The sequence below is a fragment of the Balaenoptera borealis genome, assembly GCF_965194805.1.
Source record: "Balaenoptera borealis genome assembly, chromosome: 20".
Lineage (NCBI taxonomy): Eukaryota > Metazoa > Chordata > Mammalia > Artiodactyla > Balaenopteridae > Balaenoptera > Balaenoptera borealis.
This window is the reverse complement of record NC_138879.1, coordinates 50,374,089-50,395,360: the sequence shown is the minus strand read 5'-3', so window position 1 is coordinate 50,395,360 and position 21,272 is coordinate 50,374,089. Positions and strand designations below refer to the sequence as shown.

Sequence of the window (21,272 nt, the reverse complement as noted above, 5' to 3'; positions counted from 1 at the left end):
ACCACTCGAACACCAGCTAGGACTGGGGCTTCATGCACTGGGGGTAGGACTCTGTTTTAACTGTACTGTCTTTGACTCACCACACCACACCACAGCCAGGGCTAAGAGGCAGCAAAGGGTCTCAATCTGGGGCCTGCTGGGGCCTGCCAGGTCGGCTGCTGTGACAGGTAACTCAGCAGAGGAACCAGAGACTGGCCCAAGCTCCAGCACTTCCCCGACTGCACGGAAGGCCCCGAAGGCTTCCTGGAGGCAGAGTTTTCGAAAGGCCTTGAGTTGGGACACGGTCATCTGATATGGCGCTAGCCTTCTCCCTAAGAACCTGAAAAGGTGCATTTGCAATCTCCACGCAGAAACGTGATGCTCTTCCCCAGATACACAGCGAAGCCATCCCAGCACCCTCGGCCTGGGAGTTTCTGAGTCGTGCCTCAAATCTCCTGGCACCTCCCCAAAGTCCTGAGAATCCCAGAGTTGGTCCCTTTCCGAAGCTTCCAAATGTTCTGTCCTCTGAGAGCTCCGGCCACTCCCCACACCACCACCTGGGAGCCGTGAAGCAGGGGGCCCAGAAGAAGGTCTGGCTTTGGGATGGTGAGGGGGCAGCTGACTCAGCAGAACAAGGTCCCAGCCAAAACTCTGGAAACACAGGTTCTGGGCCCAGCTCTGCCACCACCTTTTTCTGTGGCCTTGGGCAAATACCTACACCCCACACCCCAGGCCCCAGTGTCCCCTCATGGTGAGGGCTTTGAACATGAGTTTCTGGAAGCGTCCTCTCAGCTCTGCCACTATAGGATCAGTATTTTACTCACTCGAATTACTGGGTTTGATACAGTCCAGCCCTCTGGCTCCGCCCCTCAGAGCAGAGGCCAACACCTGGGAGCAAATAAACTGGTTCCTCCCTCCAGCCTGGAAGGCCCAGCCCTGTGGCCCCAGCCCAGCCTCTCCAGATGGTCCTGGCCCAGCCTGAGAGGTTCCAAGACCCTCTTGGCTGTTGTCTCTGTTCCTGCCCGGCGGGGCCTTCCACTTGCCCTGCCCCTGGGCGGGCAGACACCCCTGCCAGCATGCTGGGGTGTGGAGGGACGGGTAGAGGGGCCCAGGGAGGAAGGGAGGGGCCGTGCGGCTGGCAAGAACCAGCACAAACTCTTCCCAACTAAGACAGCCCTGCCAGGCTGGCCTCGCTTTGCCCCCCCAGGAGCAGCCAGAGGGATCTGTCAAAACACCCAAGCCTTACACAACCCTCCCATCCTCCATGCTCTCCGGAGCTCCTCTCGGCCTTCTGCACCCCCCTAGGGACGCTTCACCCCAGCCAGACAGATTTCTCCACCCTTGGGCACCTCCTCCCCACCCACCCCCATTCCCACCCGCCATACCTACACCTTTCCCGTCCCACCCTCCTAGCCTCACCTGCCCGTGGAAGCCTGCCCCTTGCCACCTGCCTGTCCAAATTCTGCCAGCCTTTAAGGCCCAACTTCTAGAGAAATTCGGCCTTCGCTGTTTCAAGCCACCACTGGCCTCCTCCCTGTCTGCACCGCACTTGAGGCCTGCCACCGCAGCTCGGTGCATTTCCCGGCCCCTCCCCACTGCCAGCCCTCACCTCCCTACTGCAGACTTTCATCCCCAAGGTAGGCCTCTCTCCTCCTTTGTCCACTAGACGGAGCGCTCCCTCAGGGCAAGACCAATGGCTCTCCTCCTCTTGCCTTTTCTCTCAAGACTGGACACGGGGCACCATAACGATCCTGTTCTGTGTGCTGGAATCTCCCCAGAGATTTGGTAGTCGCCCGTTGGGGATCCACCCTCTGCCTTTTATCCCATCCTTTCTAGGACTTGATTACATTTTCTCTTGTACCTGGGTTCTCCTGGCAGCATGGAAGTCCTTTTCACTGCCTTCCTTCAGCTCCTGTGTGACACAGTTGACATGGCCATGGCTGGCTGCTCAAGCTGTGCCCTGCACAGGTCTGGGACGCATTCACTAGACTACAATGTGATGACCTTGGAGTCATGCCCTATGGTGGCCCTGAGGCCCAAGCCCCTATCTCTAGTCAGTGGCTCCCTGGACCCGTTTTAGACGGAACACCTCACAGGTCAGAGAGCACACTCACTCATTCACAGACCAGATTCTCACAGCCTTCAGCCTCCTTTGGTTCTAATAGCACCCTCTCCTCCCAAGAGTGAAGACCTGATCATTTCTCACTGACCATCAGCCTGTCCATCCACGGTAGATGGTCCTGAATAGCCACTCCTGTCTGAGTTACAGCCCTTCCTTGGGCCTCAGTTTCTCTAGCTGTAAAGAGAGGGACTGGGGCTCCTACCTCCGAGGACTCCCTCTGTTCTAAAGCTCACCAGTCCATCCTACACAGATTTTGACATCCGTGCACACATCACCACAAGTTGTCTTCAAGTCAGCGAGCTTAGAAGCCTTAGGAAGAGAAGGGACCTTTACAAAATGCAAAGGAGCCCGGAAGAGCTAAGAAGAGGAGGAGCGATCCCCTCTTGCTGGGGTCAATCCCAAAGGCTCCTTGGGGCAGCAGCTGAGTGTGGGAGGGAAGAGCCTGGGTGGTTTGATCCACAGAGGAGGGCAGTCCGTGCTGCCCTGAGGGAAAGGGCCAAGCACGAAACTGCAGCAGGAAAGACAAAATGTTAGAACACCAGGCACTGATGCTCGAAGCAGAGCAGTTTTTGACCCGTCACTGGAACGAATTCCCATGGACTCTCAGTCTAGAGACCAAAGGACCCACAGACCAAGGTGGAGGGGCTGGAACCGCATCTTTGTTCTGGGAGGGGGGCAACCTACGAGGGTAGCAATGGAGAAAATCCAGTACTCGGAGTCCTTACAGCCTGGGTCTACATCTAGGCTCTGCCCAGACCCTCTGGGCCACCTGGAGGGAGCTATTTCTCTGACAACCTGTTTCCAGATGTTTTAAAAAGGGAAGAGTAACACTTCCTGCCTCCTGGCATGGCTGTGCACATTGCCTGGTACCTCGGACAAGCAGCAATTGTTAACTGCTGTTGTGATGACAGGGCTCGGGCAGGTGATCTGTGCAAGGGGTGTGCATGTACTTGCACACACACAGGCAGCAGAGGCGCGGGGGCAGTGGGCGGGACACACACCCTGCCATGTGCCCTATGGGAGGAGCGGGGGTGGGTAAGGACCCAGGGAGACAGCCTTTCCCAGCCGCCTGGGGGGGAAAGGGGAGGGAAGTGAGAAAGGGGGTGCTTAGATGTGTTCCGTACTTGCTGTGTCTCACACAACCAGCCCCACCCCAAGGGGACTCCTCAGGGACAGAACGGGAGTGTATTCTCAGGCATCCAAATCACACACCCAGCATATGTACAGGGGCATCGGACCCGGCCCTTGGTCAGGGCAGCATTTGTGGGGTAGCAGTGGATTTACACACAGCCCAGCGGTATCCAGCCCAAGTGTGTGCAGGGGCGAACTCACACTCATGCCATCACTGTCATCGCTGGTGGGTAGAGGGTGGGGTTCATGCCAGACCAATGCCGAGTCCAAGGGGATGGCATGGCACCTGCCAACGTCACAGGCTGGGTGTGAGTTCACGGTGGATTTACACATGCCAGCCTCCCAAGCCAGCCCTGCTGTGTCCAGGCTTGCTGCCACCGTCGTTCCGCCGCCCTCCCAAGGCACCATGGGCCCAGAGAGTGCAAACAGGAGCAGAGTCTCCACCACCTCCTGGTCCCAGTGCCCAGCTCGGGGCCTGGCACAAAGCAGATGTTGGTGAATGAACGTCTGGCTGAATGAATGAACGAATGACTAACGCCCACTCCCTCACATCACGGGCCACACGGCCTGTGTCTGGGGGAGGGCAGAGCCCTGGGGACCCCAGAAGAGGCCCCGCTTCAGACCTCCGCACCTGAGGCTCTGCCTCCCAGGGTCCGGGAGGGGGGAGGGGGGAACGGCTCACTAGCCGGTGCGGAGCGGGGCACCCCTCCTTCCCCAGAAGAAATCTGGGTCTCCTGACTGAGCTGGGGGCGGGGGGGGGCGGGTTGTCGCGTCCTGGATAGAGCGAGCGGCCGGACAAGGGGGCGCGTCCTGGTTGGCGCTGGGGGGCGTGGGATGGCGAGGCGGCCGCGGGACCTCGCCTTCGGTCCCCGCGCCCGGCTCTGCCCAGGGCCTCGGGAGGGCGGCGATCGCTCCCCACCGCCGGGCTGGGCAGAGGCGCCGCAGACCTGGCCCTTTCCGGCGGGGCGGCGGCGAGGGGACGCGGTGTCCCACGAGGTGACCGGGGGCGCAGGAAGGGCGCGGGGCGCGCGGAGCCCCCTCTCCACGCTCCCGGGGACCCGCCGCGCCGCCGCCCCCTCAGCCCGCCCGGAACCTCCGCCCACCTGCGCCGGGGGCTCACCTGGGCCGGCGGCCCCCCCTCGAGACGCGCGGGTCCCTCCCCCCGCCGGCGGCCCAGCCCTCCCGGCGCCCGCCCTCACCTGCACGGCCCGCCTTGGCCATGGCCCGGGCGGCGGGCTCCGGCGGCGCTGCCCGCTCTCCTCGCGGCTCCCAGCCCGGCCCCGGCCGCCCAGCCGCCTCCGGCCGCGAGCGGACTCCGAGCGCCGCGCCCCGCGCCCCCGCCCCGCTCGCCGCGGCCGCCGCCACCGCAGCCGCCGCCGCCTCGCCGCTCCCTCCCGCTCCCTTAAAGGCGCCGAGCGGCGGCCGCGCCGGCCCCCCCGCGCCGCCGGGGAGGGACTGACGGAGGAAGGCGCCCAACGCCGCCCCCGCGGGCCCGCACCCCTGCCCGGGGCCGCGGCCGCCGCTCCGAAACGCTCCGCTCCGAGCCCCGGACGGGCGCAGAGACGCGGAGGCGCTGCGGTCCGGGCGGAGATGCGCACGCGGACCGCGAGTCGGGGGCGAGAGCCACTGAGACTGGGCGCTAGAGACAGCCCTGGGGCCGAAACACCGACGGGGAGAGGGGGAGAGAAATTCGGAGGAGATTCGAGACCCTGGCACCTGGAGAGTGACAGAGAGCAGAGAGGAGAGAGAGAAAGGAAGGGCGGGCACCGGGAGGCTCCCGCGAAGCCAAGAGAGAGGTGTCTCCAGGGGTCAGAGGCAGGAGATGGACCCCTCCATCAGCGCCAACTCCAGGCTGTCATTTCTAGAATCCACAACCTGGACCTGAACTAGCCTCAGAGGAGAAGGGATTTCTGTGCCCTTAGTTCTAAAGGAACTTGTAAAATACACGTAAAGCCCACCTGGGATTCCAGGCTGGAGCAGTCTGGGGAGGCCAGGAGCCTAGCTGTGGGCAGTAGCCCCCTGTGCTTCCCACACCTGGGACGCAGACATCCTGGTGAACAGGCCCAGTGGAGGCTGGGGAGACCGGGGTTGTGGCTTCTGCCTGGTGGAGGCTGGGGATCCACAGCCCAGCCCCAGCAGGGGGCGGGAGAAGGCCAGCCGTTTTGGTGACGCCTGGGTGGTAGCCAGATGGGCGGCCCCAGGGGAGAGCAGTCCTCTCCCTAGCTCAAGGCTGGGCCAGGTCGGTGGGCCCAGCAGATGTCTGCCCAGCCTTTGGCAGCTCCCAACATGCCCAAAGCCGGTTGCTTGGCTCTGCTGCTGGAAAGGGCTAGGGGGTATCTGCTCTCAGATGACCTTTCAATTCCCACCAAACCATCCCTTGAGAAGATGCCCTCTGCTTCCTTCTGAGGAACTGGGAAGGGCTAAAGCCCAGTTGCCATCTGTAGCCAGGCACCCCACACACCCTGTCCCACACCCGCCTTCCAGGGAAAAGGATCATTCCACCCTTAGGGTAGCCAGTGTCCCGACTCCAGGGTCCCATTAGCCCCTCTATGGAAACGGGGCACATATGGTGCTGAAAGGGTCCTCAGTGGGCATTTAGCCCAGCACCCCACCCCCCAGGGCTTTGTCTCCATCCACCAGATCCCCATCAAGTGGCCCTTCAGCTCCTGGTTTATTACATCCAAGGACAGGCAGCTCAGTACCTCAAGCAAGAGTTCTTCCACCTTTGGACACTGCTGACCGTGAGAAGGTTTCCCCTCATTTGAGCTGAAATCTGCACCTCAGATGACCGCCCTGTGGGTCCTTCTGGGGCCTCACTCAACAAAACCAAGGGCCCTCTGTCTAAACTCCCTAGTGTGGCTTCATCAAGAGGGACCAACCATCCTGGTTTGCCAGAGACTCCTGGTTTTAGCACTGAAAGTCCCACATCCCAGGGAACCCCTCAGTCCCCAGAGTTCTGGATCCCAGAACCAGACAGCAGGGCTGACCGATAGACAAAATTTCAGAAGCTCCGAGGTGGAAGCCAGAGTTCTTGGCCGGTGTGTGCCATCCGTCACCAGCTGGGAGTGTGTGAGTGAATCCCTGCAGCCTCTCCCCATTACTCGGGCATGGTGGAGGCAGGGGCGGCAATGAGTGGACCCGCGGTATGCTCGGGGCTTTACATATATCATGTCTTTTAACCCTCAGGCACTCGGTACATAATACCCTCGGATGTCTTGTGTTATCCCCAGTTTACACAAAAGGAAAGGGAGGCTGAGAAAGTTCGGTGCTTGTGGTTATGCAGGATAAATTTAGAGCCTATGTGCTCTCCCTTGGGCCTGGTTCTCACCCTTCCCAGCAGGCAGGGCACAGTCAGAGACCTGACTGCCTGGATAACGTCCAAGTTCGGCCACCTGGTCTGTGGGTGTGAGTTGTCACAGAGGAACCAATAAAGCAGCCTCAGAGGGGACACACCCGGGCCTGAGCACCTCCTGGGGCCCTTGGCTCACAGCGGCAGCAGTGACCACAGTCTGGCAGGGGCCCTACTTCCAGGCAGCACTGCGCGCGCGCGTGCGGTGTGTGTATTTCATAGGCAAACACATCCTGCTCAGGGAAGATGCTCCCGGAGGTGGGCACTGAGACCCCTCCCACCTCTCTGTCCAGTCACCACAAACCCTTGGGAGGGGGTGGGTGGGGCAGGTAAGGGGAGATGCCGAGTTGATGGGAGTTACAGAAATCATCTAGCCAGACCCTCCTCCACGCCCCCATTTCTCAGATGAGAAGACAGTGGGCCAGAGATGGAGGAGGCTTGCCACGTGACAACCCACTTCCGGGATCCATCCGTGGCTTCTCCACTTTGGACGTCCACCGCAGCCCCAGTCCCTGTCTGAAGATCAGTGCTGCCACGTGGATCTGGAGTCCAACGGGGACTATGGGGCCCTGGCCCCCCAGGGCAGCTCCTGAATGCGTGGGCTGTGACCTGCTACCAAGGAAGTTCTGGCCCTGCCTGCAGATAGAGCAAACACATCAGGACTCAAGGCCATTAGATTAACTGCTGGGAGTTAACTTCCTGCGTCAGAAGAATTGTCCTTAATTGAAGAAAGGAATAACTAGCAATTTAGAGACGCTGACCTCAGCTGCCTGCAGGAGAGAGAAGCCAGAGTCAGCCGGTGCTTCCTGGGCCTCCCAGCTCTGTGACTGAGAGACGGGGTCAGGGTTCCAGACAGGATCTTTCCTCTGGGACCCGCTGCCCAGACCCTTTCCTCTGCCCACAGTCTGTTCAGCTTCCGCCTCTGGAGTAGCCCGTTGCCCCCCGGGCCCAGCCAAGCAATCCAGCCTGGAGAACTGGGAAAACAGTGCAGAGGCCAATGCTACCTGTTCCCCAGGAGAGTGTGAACACAGATGTGGATGGAGCGAAGAGGTCCAGGTGGGTGCGGAGAGGGACATGGCTGGGGTGACTCCTCCACATGACAGACCCAAGGCCTGGGTATCCATCCTGGGCAGGTGGTGTCCAGGCACTGGGAGAGGTAAGTGACCGTCATCAGGAGCCAACGTGGCCCCGTGGAAAGGCAGCCACGCCAGGTTACACGCATTTCCTTTTTGGACACGTTGCAACCGGTGGAGTTCGGTATTGCAGTGCCTGCTGGGCCTGGCGTGGCCGCTGTCCAGCCCTCCGATGGTGACTTGCACCGAAGTCAGGAGCAGGACAGTGGGCTGGTTAAGTGACCTACCCCTGTCCTCTGCTGATGGACACCAGCAGGAGGAGGCCTGGGGCAGGACTAGGGCCAGCTCGAGCCCGGCGGCAAAGGTGGCAGTGAGTCCCTCGGCCTCTGCCGGGGTCACGTGGGTCTCTCTCACCCGAGCTGCTGGAAACGCCTCCCCTCCCTGCAGTGTCTCCTGCCCTGGCTCTAGCCTTCTGGGCCCCTCCTCGCTGGTTCCCACACTTTAAAGAAACTTAGGGGTTGTCCACTGCCATGAGGATCGCCCCCAATCACAAAAGCAGCCCTAGGAATAGATGCTTTTCTTTGGAGCCTTCCAGAACAGCTGGGAGTGGCTGGTTTGTTCTCACCATCGCCTTCTCGCACCAGGCTGCCCCCCACTTCTGCCCACCATACGGGACGCTGGGTAGAATGTGCCTTCGCATCTAGAGCTCTTCTTCTTCTCCTTGCTGGGAGCTGTGGCTTATCTAGTCCGTGCTTCCACCTTCAACCTCAAGAAGGGTTAGGACCCTGCCTGTCCCCCTCCCTGCTGGCGAGGGCCCGTTCCCAGCAGTTACACTAATAACCACAGCCTCACGTTCACAGCAGATCCTGTGAAGGAGGCACTGGGTCACCAAGGGTCTCATTTGTGATCTCATGCAGAGGCAGGAAGATTCCCTTAAGATCGACACAAATGACCCCTTAGGTGAATCCTAGACCCCTGTGTAAGAACCCCTGGCCAGGAAAGAACCCCCCCGCCCCAACCTAGTAGACCAAGCTGAATGCTTTACCTTTACATAGACCATGGTCCCCCCCTATGCCCACAAGGGTGGGCCTCAAAATCTAGATGACATTCACATTCCTGCATCCTCAGTATTTTCGAAAAGATGCTTGGAGACATCTTGCAGAACCTGTTGAACAAGACCTCCGCTGATTTTACTTGACTGCTGAGATGACCCGAGGCTCAAGTTTAGATTTTATTTCATCAATTGCTGTTTAGCTGGCTTCGCTGTTCTTCCGAGTGGGGTGTGCTGGTAGATGGGATTTTGGAGAGAGGGTCTGGAGAGGCTGAATGGAGAATTTTTTAAGAAAAGAGGGGGTTGGGTGGAGGCAGCGACATGTGGCCACTGCTCTAAGGGACGAGCTGATTTAAGAGGCTGCCCAGTGGGTTAGCAATTTATCTCCTCCTTCAGCGCTTGCAGTTGGAGCTGTGTTTTGCGTTTGTCTGATGTCAAGACTGTTGAGATTGGCCTCAAGCAAGACGAGTTGTCTTCAAGTTATATTTAGACCAAATACAAATGAGGAACTGGCTGAAAATCTAAAACGCACTGCAAGAGTGGTCCTTGGAGTCTACACTCCTGCAAACATGCATCAGTGCCAGCGGCCCAAAACAAGCATGTACCAAAGCTCCGACCTCAGACTCGTTGCTCCCCTGCCCTGGCCCCCCACACAACATTGTTTGTTTATGACAGATTCCAGAACGCAGAGAAGCAAACACAGGTATAGATGATAAGGCACTAAGGAAACAATAGATCAGCCTGTGGGTCCTGATTACTAATGTAACTGTATTGACGAGGCAGGAAATCACAAGCAGATTATGTAAATAGATTATGTAACAGACTTTATCGGCACCTAGTAGAATATCTACACCTGTTAGGGCTCTTGTACACCTTTCTTCAGATACGGCTTTGCTCAGGCTCCACAACTCGGCATGGTCCTTGCTCTGGACCCCTACAAGGTCCCAGCTCTGGCCATGCTGGCTGAGTACCAGGATGGCAGTGCTGGAAGGTCCTGAGGGAATCATCTAGACCCAAACCATCTTTATCTATTTTGTTTGAACCCGAGATGCACCTAATAGGATATAATAGGATTTGGTATTACCAGCTCATGGCATCTCCGAGCAGTCTCAGCAGAGTCTTTGTTTTTTTTTTTGGTCTCTTTTTGTCCTCACCCCCAGTCCATTCCTCTCTTCCAAATGCTGTGTGCTTTTCCCATCTAACTTGAGAAGCTCTTTCTCCTGTCTGTGTAGCCTAAACATTATATACCTGCATGGAAGCATTTAAAACATTACATAATGGCACCATGGCTAGCCCGTTCTGCTGCTTACTTTCCCCCCTTTAATATTGTTTTCAGATCTATTCATACCGATATTTGTAGATTTGGCGGGTTCCTTTTGATGATAATGTTTCCTAGTGTGATAAGACCTCATCTTGTATTTCCTCATCCCCTCTTGATGGGCATTTAGTTTTCACAGCTCTTCGCTGCTACAGATGCTGCTGCAACAAACATCCCCTGCATTTCCTGGGTTTCTGTGTCAGAGATTCTCTGGGGCACATACACAGCACTGGAACTGTAGGGCTGTTGGGAACACGCAGATTTCCCTAATCACCGCATCAGTAAGCTGCGAGAGAGAGAGAGAGAGAGAGAGAGAGAGAGAGAGAGAGAGAGAGAGAGAGAGTTCTGCCAATACCCTCATTTGATGGATATTAAGACCGAGGCCCAGAGCAGGGAAAGGCCTTGTCCTAGTTTAGAACCCGATTGTTCTGACTTCCAGCCCAGTCTCCATCCGCTCAGAACACTCCACACTCCCTGTCTCCCACGGAGAGAACAGGGCAGCTGCAGCCTCGTTGAGCAGGAAGCTCGGCCTGTGATACAAATTTCCTCTCTCTCCTCCAGGTCCGAGCACAGTGGTACCCACCACATGCCTCCCCAGGAGGGGATGGAGAAGAAGGTGGGCAGTCTGAGCTGAAGTCAGCAGAGAAAGGCCTCCTATTCAACAGGAATAAACCCTGGCAGCCCCCATGGCCCGAGTGTGATATAAGCTCCCCCTGCAGACCTGCCCCACCCTGCCCTCTCCACCGAGGCATCATCTGTACTTGCTGATACAGATCTCAAAGTGTATTAGTCTTAACTCCCCAGAGAGGACCCCACACTGCTGGGGCTCAGGCAGCTGCTGAAGAGAAGCCAAGACAGAGTCATTGGGGGGAGGGAACCCCTGAGAAAGGGTCATTCTGTCCATCCTTCTGCCTCCAGACTTTGCTACAACCTTCAGCTCTCTCTGTTAGGCTAGCTGGGAAGCTCTTCTTCACATCTGCTCTATTTCTCTCCAGCTGTAACAACAACACAATAACAACAATCACAGGAATAGATTTGCTGAGTGACTACTATGTACCTGGAAATGTTTTAAGTACTTTTCATGTGTTACCTCATTTAATCCTTATAGCAACATAATGAGGGAGGCATTATTCTAACCGTCCCCATTTCACAGATAAGAAACTGAGGCTCAGAGAGGCTAGGTATCTTTCTTTAGGTCACACAGCTAGTAAGTGGTTGGACCAAGTATTCCAACCCAAGCCCTAGGATGTCTGTGATTCTCACCTTAACCTCTAGAGAGAAGAAGACAAGAAATAAATAAGACAAAAGCAAGACACAGGAAACTGAGAGGCTGAGGCTCTGCCACTAACTCCAGGCACAGCCTCAGACAGCTCACCGCCCTGCCCTGTCTATACTAGATTCACAGGTTTCCCAGAACCTTTCCGCTGGGCTCTGACCCCGTGGTTTTCCAAAGCCCACATTCAAGATGCTCTGGCAGGTGGAGAAGCTGAGTCAGCAGGAGTCTCCAGGGCACAGATGCTGCGGCCTTGGCCTGGGCAGAGGCCTCCTGGGGTTATCGGCCCGTATCCCCTGGCCGGATCTCATCCCCTGGCCGGATCTCGTGGGTGGGTGCTGCTGGGGCTATCTATTCTTATTGGAATTTGAATGCTTCGGGTCAGAGTGACTAAAAGGCTGAATTTTACAAGGGTTTTGAAAGTGAATTGACTCCACTTATTAAAGATATACTAGATTACTCGCTGAGCGAAAGGACGCTCCGGGGACTCCAGGCCTTTCTCGAAGACAGAACCATCCCTTTCCGAGCCCAGCCGCTCCCAGTAAACCACAGGGGGAGACATTGCACTGGGCAGGTGCCAATTAAATTACCGGCTGAAGGATAGCAGTCCATCAAGGAAACATCCTGGCCTGGAAGGGCTGCAGGTGAATAAAGAGGCAATTGTAGAAATGCCCTCTGGTTATTTTATGCAAATCCATTTCTAAAGGCAGGAAGGCAAAGACTACAAGGAAAGTATTCACAGGAAGACTTGACTTTTGGTCATGAAATGTACAAGGGAGAGAGAGGGATGAAGGGTGTTTTGTGCTCCAGAATGTGACACACAGGACCGATGCCAGGTAGGGGTCAAGACACTGCTTGTTTTCAGACTCAGAGTCCTAGGGGAGTGAGTCCTAGGTGGGCGGGGGCTGGGAGGTTGCTCGTCTATGCCTCTGAGGATGCTGGACAGTTTGAAGGGTATCTGGACTCAGAACTGGAGTTGGAAGGACTTCCAGACCCCACTCACCGCATCCACCTCCAGCTCAGCTGACCCAGCACCTCACTGTACAGATGGGGAAGCTGGGCCCCAGGTACTAGGGGGGGGAAGCGGGGAGTCAAAAACAGGGCACTGGTGGCAGAGGGTCTCCAGGTTCATCTCTCAGGCCTCTCTCCTCACGCTCCTGTGTGGAGGTGGAGGCAGTGTCGCTGGCTTGTGGAAAGGAGTCTTTTCTACTCTCTTTGACCCCCTCCACCCCATCCTGCCAGGAGAAGCGGGGGTGTTGCTGGTGCCCAGGTAGCATTTGCTTGCAGAAGTAACACAAGGTCCAGACGGTGTGCATGCAACACGGATGCTTCCTATTGTAGCAGGCACAGACTCGGGCTCTCTTAAGCCAAAGGGAATTTATTGGCGGGCTGCCGGGGCTGAGGCTGCCGGGGCTGAGGCTGCAGGGACAGGCTTGGAGAGCAGACAGGAACAAAGGCAGCTCAGAGGGCAGAGAACTGTAAAGCCCAACAGCCATCTCGTAGCAGAACAATTTGGCCTGAGGGTCACTCCCTGCACCTTGGACAGCCCCACCACTGAGTGGGTTCTAGAGGAGCCTCATCTTTGCACCACTCCTTCAAGCCAGGCCTGATTGGCCAAGGCTGGGACGTGGGAGCATGCCCCAGGTTCCAGCAGTGGGAGAGGGAGCTCTGAGAATCCCGCCATGGCAGGTGGGCTCCTGCATTCCCAGGACTCTATTCCAAGGGCACTGGGAGTGTCGTACATGAAAGGCTGCATCGTGAGTTCCAAATCACTTGGGTATTGGGGGCTGTGTCATCTCTTGGATGTCATAGCCCCTGCAATCCCCCAAAAACTCAATCCTGAAGACTTGCCAAAGTTAAGGGTTCCAAAAGTCTTCAGGAGAGTGCTGTTGTCTGCTGTTTAGAGTCATCTGGCACTGGCATCCTCCGTGCACGAGGGTCCTGGTGTGTCCCCGGCAGGAAAGTTCTGGGAAGGGGCTGGATTAACCGCACAACCACATGGAGAGGCTGTCAGTTCTTCCATAGTGCTTTTTAGTCCAGGCTGCCGCAGGCTGTATGGTTTTAAATGTTCCAACGTTACAATATTTCATACTTGGGAATTAAGCACAACTATGATGTTCAGAGTTCAAATTATATTTCAAGCTATAGAGAGTAAGATTTAACAACTTGGCCTGAGATTCAGTAGATTTCTGCTCCCCTCCCCACCATGAGTTATTAGAAATTCCTGAGGTGGGGAAATGAGATTTTTTTCTGTGCATCAAAAGGGAGCATGGCCTAAAAGAGTTAGAGGAAACAGTGGTGGAGCTGATGAGCCCCACTTTCACTATTGATTTCCTATCAGACCCGTCCCTGCTCTGCAGAAAAGGGGGTAATAAACCCTCCTCTGTCTACCTCAGAGTAAGAGGTTAGAAAATGCTTTGTGATGGGGGCACAGCTTGTACCTAGACGGCTTCTAGGTACAAGAATTACAGGGGAAGAGGCCGGACCCCAGAATCATTCAGTTCAGGGTTCCTTAACCAGGCAACCAGGCCAGCCTGGATCTGGGGATTGCCAGTCCCGTGACATGACACTGCAGGTGTGTGTATGTGTGTGTAGATACATGCACATATGTGTATGTGTGCATGTGTGTGCGCATGTATATGTATGTGTATGTACATGTGTTCGTGTCTGTGTGTGTGTTTTCTGAGGAAAGGGCCCATAGCTTTTTCCAGATTTTTAAAGGGATTTTTACTAAAACAGCAAGAACTCCTATTTCGTCAATCCCTTTGTGCGGATGGGAGACAGGCCCCCTGAGTTAGTGTGGGGAGTCTGGGGCATGTTCATGTCTAACCTGTGAACAATTATGTGAGTTAATTAGAAGCGTTGGCAGAGCTAAGCCCGCATCCCTGTGATCTCCCACAGCAAGGTGGCCTTCCGCCACGCCTGCCATAGGTCACAGGGCTGCAGCAGTGCCCGCCGCCTGGATCTCAGGCCCCAGCGTGCCCTCCCCAGGCAAGGACGACAGGATCAACACTGACGGGAAGGCCGACACCCTGAGGTCCGGCCTAGATTGTCCTCGCAAAGACCCCACGGCTTAGTGGGCCCTGCATCTGTTCCAAACATGCCTGGAATTTCTTTTTGACACTAAAGTAAACGTTGGCTGGAGAGCCACCTACGTGGCTGACGGAGGCTGCCGGCTTCTCATTGGAGGGCCGGGAGGAAACTCTGCAGGTCTTTGAGGCTTGCCAAGACTCCTCCGTCACACTGAGCAGATATAAAATCCATTACCAAGAGCTAATAAAGGAGAGGAGACCAGGCTGAGGACAAGCCGAGGGCGCAGCGGGCCCAGGCGGGTGGGGCTCAGCGGGCTCCCCTTCTGCTACTCAGCCTTCAATATTTGCCCCTCTTGCAGCACCTCCTTCGGATCCCCATTGTTCTCAGTTCAATAGTTTGGGCAGCAATTCTGTTTCTCATTCACTATAAAAGCCCGTCCCTACAGACCTCTCGGCACATTTATTGTGAGGCTGGAATTTATGACGGATTGGATTTCAGAGGAGGGATTGATTAAATACAGATGGAGCACTTGGCAGGGGCCTGGGGCTCCCAGTAGACTCCCCCCATCTGGAAACAGAATAAAGATTAGGAAGCTTGAGCAAGGGGCAATCTGGGGCAAATCCTGCTTTCAAGGGCAGTGAGGGTGGACGTTCTCCCAGGGAAACTGCTTGTTTCTGTTCAAGGGCATCTTCTCGAAGCCGGACAAAAATTCTTTGTCGGCAGGAGTCATGAGCTGCCAAGGCCACTCCTCACTGCCTCAGATGCACTCAGTCTCAGGCACACAGGCTCCCAGTGCAGGCGTCTCAGCTCTGGCTAAACCCCTCTAGCACCTTAGCCTAATCGCATTATATTCACATATGCCCTCCCCTTTCGAGAGCTCAGTCCTTGCCCTGCTGTTCCCTCTGCCTGGAGGGTCCTTCCCCTACTTCTATAATTACTTTAGTTTCAATTTTCTTTCAAGGTCTCATTCAAATGCCACGTCCTCCATGAAGACCACCAGGATTGCAACCTTCGCTCAATAAAAATGAGTCACTTCTTTGAATGCACAACCATGCTCTGTTGCTTCCCTCTGTTTCACCTTAATTTTCATTCTGCTTAACGAGGGTCTGTGCCTTACTTATCTCTGGATTTCCATAGATGTAGTAAACTTTAAATGACTGTTAGTGAAAATTAAAATGTGTCTTGTGACCTAGTCTTAAGAAGACATGCTATTTTTTGTAGTGCGCACCGGCAGACTCTCTCTCCAGCTTCAGGGAACGCGGCCTCTGTTTTCCTCTGAAGCTGCCGCTTCTCCATGTTCAGTCCATGCGGTTGGGATGCTGCTGATCTATCCTCTTTTCCAGGTGCGCATGTGACTAAGATCTGACCAATCAGAGCACAGGGATTAGGTCGGGGATGGGTCTGTTACGTGGGTTGGGCCCATCAGACCAATGAGCAGTGACCCTGCAGCCTTCGTGGCACTCCTGGGAGAGAAGGGCTTCTCTCTGCTGAGGTTGCCAAGGGGAAAAATGTCCAGCTGGGGCCCCTGGTGCCCCGCGTGACGCTACGTGGGGAGGGGCTGCCTGAGAATGATGCCTTGAGGAGGCGAAGGAGGAAATTAGACCGACGGGCGGGGACACTGGCTTTGCCACTGAGGCTGGCCTGCACGGGGCAGAGGCCGTTTGTGAACAGTGCTTGGGAGGTAGAGCCAAAGCCCAGGTACCGCCCGGACGAGGGCTGTACCAGCATGTGCAATTCGGCACATGCCCCGGGCACAGGAGGCGAGGCCGCAGCTGCGGCTTCGGCTGCCTTCTGAGCGGACGCCCAGCCTCCGGAGGCCGGAGGTTCTGGGGGAGGAGCCTGAGCGGCAGGCAGGATGCCAGGGCCCAGGGGGGGTCCCCTGCGGTACACTGGGAAGAGCTCAAATTTGTAAGCAGACCCAGAGCCACTGTCTCGTTGGGAAAATCTCCTTCTCACTTGGCTTCAGTTTTATCTGTAAAACAGGTTAATAATCTCTAGTTCAGTTTAGTGTGAGAATCAAATGAGATCTTGTAAATAAAGCACCTACCTGGTCAGCACTCAAGCAGTGGATAATTGTCATTACTCTGTGGGCTGAGTTCTGGGGAGGGTTCAGCCCCAGCAGGAGCACAGGGGATGAGGGAGGCAGATGATGGAAACTGAGGCAGCAGCTCAGCTCTGGGCAGTGGGGATGCTGTATCAGGAAGGTGGGAAATGCATCTTAGTCATCTTTGTAGGCCCCAAACTAAGCCTAGTGCCTGGCAGAGTGCAGGACCATAGCAAGTATTTTTAAATGCAGATTCCACTTACAATTACATCTACTAAGACTTTCTAGACCATCTAAGAATCATCTGCTTGAGAGAAAGACCAAATGGTGTCACAGAATGGAAAGGTTACTAGGTCTGAAGTCAAAAGATGCAGATTGAGTTTTGGTTCTGTCACTGTGCGTCCGTATGACCTCTTCATTTCTGTAGACCTCAATTTTTTCATCTGCAAAACAAGGCTAGTGGACTTCCCTGGTGGCGCAGTGGTTAAGAATCCACCTGCCAATGCCGGGGACACGGGTTCGCGCCCTAGTCCGGGAAGATCCCACATGCCACGGAGCAGCTAAGCCCGTGCGCCACAACTACTGAGCCTGCGCTCTAGAGCCTGTGAGCCGCAACTACTGAGCCCGCGCACCTAGAGCCCGTGCTCTGCAACAAGAGAAGCCACCGCAATGAGAAGCCTGTGCACCGCAACGAAGAGTAGCCCCTGCTCACTGCAACTAGAGAAAGCCTGCGCGCAGCAAAGAAGACCCAACGCAGCCAAAAAACAAAACAAAACAACAACAACAACAAAAAAACAAGGCTAGTAATACTTCATCCGCCTGCCCCTTAAGGATGTGGTCCAGTTCAGAAGGTTCTGGTGGCACCGGGAGCCCTAGAGCAAGCGTACAGGACCACTGTCAACGGTGCAGTTTAGTCCCATGGCCAAAAGGGACATCTCTCTGAGGTGGCCCAGGGGGATAAGCTGGAGGGGGAACCAGACACGTGGCTCAGGGCAGCCAAAGGAATGGCTAAGTGTTGCCGAGTGTTTGGCTTCGAGGGCAAGGCAAGAAGAGACACAGGGCTGTAGGCAAGAAGAACACAACAGGAGCAAAGAGGCAAGGAAAGCACTTCAGAAAGAAGGCTGTGAGAACAGCCACAAGCTTCCCCCTCCTAAGTCCTCAGCGACAAACCTAAGAGTGAACACTTGCTGAGCACTTACTATCCGCCAGGTGCTCTTCTCAGTGTTCGCAAGGATTATTTCCCTTAATCCACACAGTAACCCTGGGTGGATACTACTGTTATCCCCATTTCACAGATTAGGAAACTGAGGCATGGAGGTCCCAGGAGATCTTAACTCGTGGCTCACATTCTTAAGCAGTCCGTGTTACTGCTGGTACGCAAAGCAGGGTGGCTACAGTGACTGAAAGAGAGAAGGGAATGTATTGAAAGGCATTTTGTGAATTGTAAAGTGCTGAGTAGATGTGGGACGGGGTTAAACCCCAAATATTCACTTAACCTCTCTCGGCCTCTCAGTAACTCTCCAAGAACGGTGTGTTGGACAATCATGGCTAAGGAGAACCACGTTTCCTCCTGAGCCTGGCCCTGGAGCTCGGTCTGTAGGGGCCATAAAGGCAAGTGGCTGCACAGGTGCTGGTGGCCAGCCTCATCTCCCCAGCTCTCTGGACTCCCAGCCTCCCATGCCATCTCGAGGAATCGTCTGCTGGGGGCCTCCTAGGTAATTCAGCCCAGGCTTAGGGAACCCTGGAGCTGTGGGGTAGATGGCAGAGCCCAAGTGTCCAGGATCTAATGACAGTGTGTCAGAGCCGGACGCTGCTGGAATTCTCCCATTCCCAAATGGGATGCTGGGTGTGGATAGAGACAGAGCAAGCTTCTGGACACAGGCACGGCGACCGCAAGTGGGAGGCCTCAGGCTGACCTCACCCGCACCCAAGGGAAGACAGAGGAACAGGGTGTGGATGGAAGATTCCAGGGAGACAACCGGAGCAGAAGGGAAATGCTTCTGGTCCAGGGAGGGGGCAGTGAGGAAGGCTGGGGAGGGGAGGGCGGGGAAACGGCACAAGGTGCGAAGACACACCCAGAGGGGGTGCCGAGGGGCCCGGGGGAGGGCTGCAATGGAAGCAAAGGGAGACAGAGCCTGGGGAGGCAAAGGCTGTGACAGAGGGGCTCTGGGAGAGGGTGACTTCTCTTGGATCCGGGGCAGAATGGGAGGGGAGCAGCCCCTCAGTCAGCCCCCCGGGGAGAGCTGGGGCTCAGAGAAGGGTAGGAGGCGCAGGTGTCTCACTCATTTCATGGCGGCGGGACATGGAGGAGCCCAACCTCCGGACACCCGCTGGGGCACGGGGGTGGGGGGGTCTGACTCAGTGGCGGGAAGGGATGGACCCAGCCACAGGAAAAGTCCAGCTGGGTGGATGGAAAGTCAGCCAGAAAAAAAGGTGAGAGGCAGCAGGTCTGGTTCAAGAAAAATCGATCAGGGTTACCAGGCGGATGGAGCACAGAAACAGCTAAGGGGACTCGAGGAAGAGCAGCGGGTAGAGGGCGTTCATCAGAGAGGGTGGGGGTAACGTCGGGGCTCCCTGCTCCAGGCTGAGGCCACACTTGAGGCTCTGGGAAGACTGGTGAGAGCAGAGCAGGCCCAGTGTCACAGGAACAGGGCCCTGGGCAGGCTGGCAAGAGGGACCTAGAACCGGAGCCACAAAGCAAAGAGGAGGCCTGGCCACACAGCCAGCCCAGAGTCATTATCAGAGCTGCGAGCCTGGTCAGGGTGGGACCCGCACTGATGGACGAGTTGACTGAGATCACTTGGGCCTGACAGCCAGCCCGGGGCCCAACATGGGATTCCCTGGGGCCCTGACCAAAGACAATAGGAAGCCCTCAGGTCGTCTGGTGGAAGCCCTTCCAGGCCAGCCGCATTATTAGGTTCAACCAACCAATAAACAGATGCGAGGTCTCTGCTCTTGAACCAGCAGAGCCGAATGGGAGAGGCCACTATTTAGGAAGACAGTGGTCGCACCGCTGCCTTCCTGCTGCTTCTCATGAGCCCCAAGAACCGAGAGCTCTCCAGCCCGCTGGCCCTCCCAGAGGGCGCTCCTGCGGTGACCCGTGTGTGGTGAGCAGACACCCCTGATTTACAGGGTTTGTGGGGAATTCTCATCACTCCCTCAAGTTGCTAAAACAGAGTTCCTCAGAAACATTCAAGAGTTAAGGAAACCTAGAGGGCACCACAGAGAAAACTGGAAGCTTTGTGACCGGGCTTAGAGCCCCTTCCTCTCCTCTGGGCCCTGGGGGCTTCGCTCAGACGCTCACTCTCACCTTCCAGACCCACCAGCGCACAGTTCATGCCGCCTCCAGGCACTGCCTCTGGCTGCCCACTCCCTGCACACACACTCCCCTCAATTTCAGGGAAGCAGGACCTGTGAGCAAAGGGAGGGAGGGAGGAGAGGCAGAAGGGATGCTCCTCACCGTCTCCCCTCCGACCCCCAGCACCAACAGGCAGAGGGGGAAGGGACCCCAGCATCAAGGCAGTCATTCCTGCGGTCCCCCATTCACTCCTCTGCCCTCTGCCCGAGCCCTGGGCGCCCCCCACCCCTCGCCCAAGCCCACTCTGCAGCAGTTCTGGAAGTTCTGAGCTGGAATCCCTGATGCATCGGCACCTTGGAGATGGGATCTACAGCTCCTCACAGGTGACATCCTACATCAGGTCACAAAAGATTCACACAGATTTCTGCGGACTCTGCAGAGATGTGATAGAACCCCCATCCAAAACCAAAATGGACCCCAGGAAAAAGCGTGCCTTCCTTCTTTCATTAACTCAAAAGAATTTACTGAGCACTAACTACCTGCTGGGCAGAGGCCTTGCCCTCAAGGAGCTGTACAGACTAGAGGCAAGTGTGTAAACAGGGAAGACCCCCTAGGGCCAGAGCTGTGAAGCTGGACAGGTCAGGAATTTCAGCATGTCCGTCCACTGGGACAGCCTATGTAACACAGAAATACTACGCTTATGCATTTCTCTGTTTCTGAAAATAACACATGAATAGGTCAGGAGAAAACTGGAGGGGATTAGAGAATAACCTACACAGGATCAGCCTTTGCTCATGAAGAACAAAAATTCTAGAGGTCTGGGATAATTGCAAGGCTATAAACAGGAAAATTTATATTTTAAGGATTCAACTTCCATTTTCAAATGAAAGTTTTTATTTCTTGCAATTTACTTTTGCATCTTTGGAGAATGCTCTGGCCGAGGAGGTTCACTGTGGGCCAGGGCTATAAAGTAGACAGCAGACACGGAGGTAGGTGTAAGCCTCACCCATTGGAGTCAGAGACAGGGAGACCCAGCTGGTGGGAGGAGCAGGAGAGATACTGGAAACATCTGCAAGCAAAGGAGTCTGGACTTGACTCTTCAGCAGACAGGAGGTGCTTAGGAAAGGACTGCTTCAGACAACAGCGTCTAAGACATGTTGAGCGGACACAGGAAGAGGCAGGAGAATGCACTTGAGTGAACTCTCAAAACTTTGACACCTATCTTTATGGGACTAAGTGAATCCATGACCACGGTGCTGCTGAATATAGGCTTATGTGATCAAATTATCTCCCCATTCTGTGCCTCATTTGATTCATCTACATAATGGGAATAATAATGGTATCTACCACACACAGATATGAGGATTAAATAAGTTAATACAGGGAAGGCATTTAGAGCTATGCCTGGTACGTAGTATGTGCTCAATAAAATGTTAGCTTTTTATTATCATTTATTTCTTTCTGGAGGTGGTGAGAGGTGGCAAATAATCCACTACGCTCATATTAAACACAAAAGTATTCTCAGTGGTTTCTGTAAATCACATTTCACTTTGCCTGGAAAAAAAAAAGGAGCTGTAAATTTTTTCAAACCGACATGCACA

The 21,272-nt window shown here is 55.5% G+C and overlaps 1 protein-coding gene and 1 long non-coding RNA gene across 4 annotated transcripts in view; one reads left to right on the top strand and one right to left on the bottom strand.

The window, feature by feature from the left end:
- Positions 1-6,780, bottom strand: part of PITPNM3 (PITPNM family member 3) — a 92,991-nt gene extending 86,211 nt beyond the window's left edge. The window contains exon 1 of one of the 2 annotated variants that reach the window (XM_082372195.1): positions 5,191-6,780. Coding sequence is in view for 1 of the 2 variants with exons in the window: in XM_082372193.1 (XP_082228319.1) it covers positions 4,432-4,453 (22 nt within the window). In the remaining variant the exon portion in view is untranslated. Of the gene's footprint in view, positions 1-4,431; positions 4,534-5,190 lie in introns of those variants that run through there. The other variant, XM_082372193.1, reaches the window with a different exon arrangement.
- Positions 6,781-6,823: 43 nt separating this feature from the next.
- LOC309617903 lies at positions 6,824-15,522 on the top strand. Of its 2 annotated transcripts, none has more exons than XR_014238175.1 (3): positions 6,824-7,637; positions 10,585-12,363; positions 15,291-15,522. It is a non-coding gene; the product is annotated as an uncharacterized lncRNA (long non-coding RNA). The 2 variants fall into 2 exon arrangements; XR_014238176.1 differs by having other exon boundaries at positions 6,828-7,637; positions 10,585-10,639.
- Positions 15,523-21,272: the final 5,750 nt, after the last annotated feature.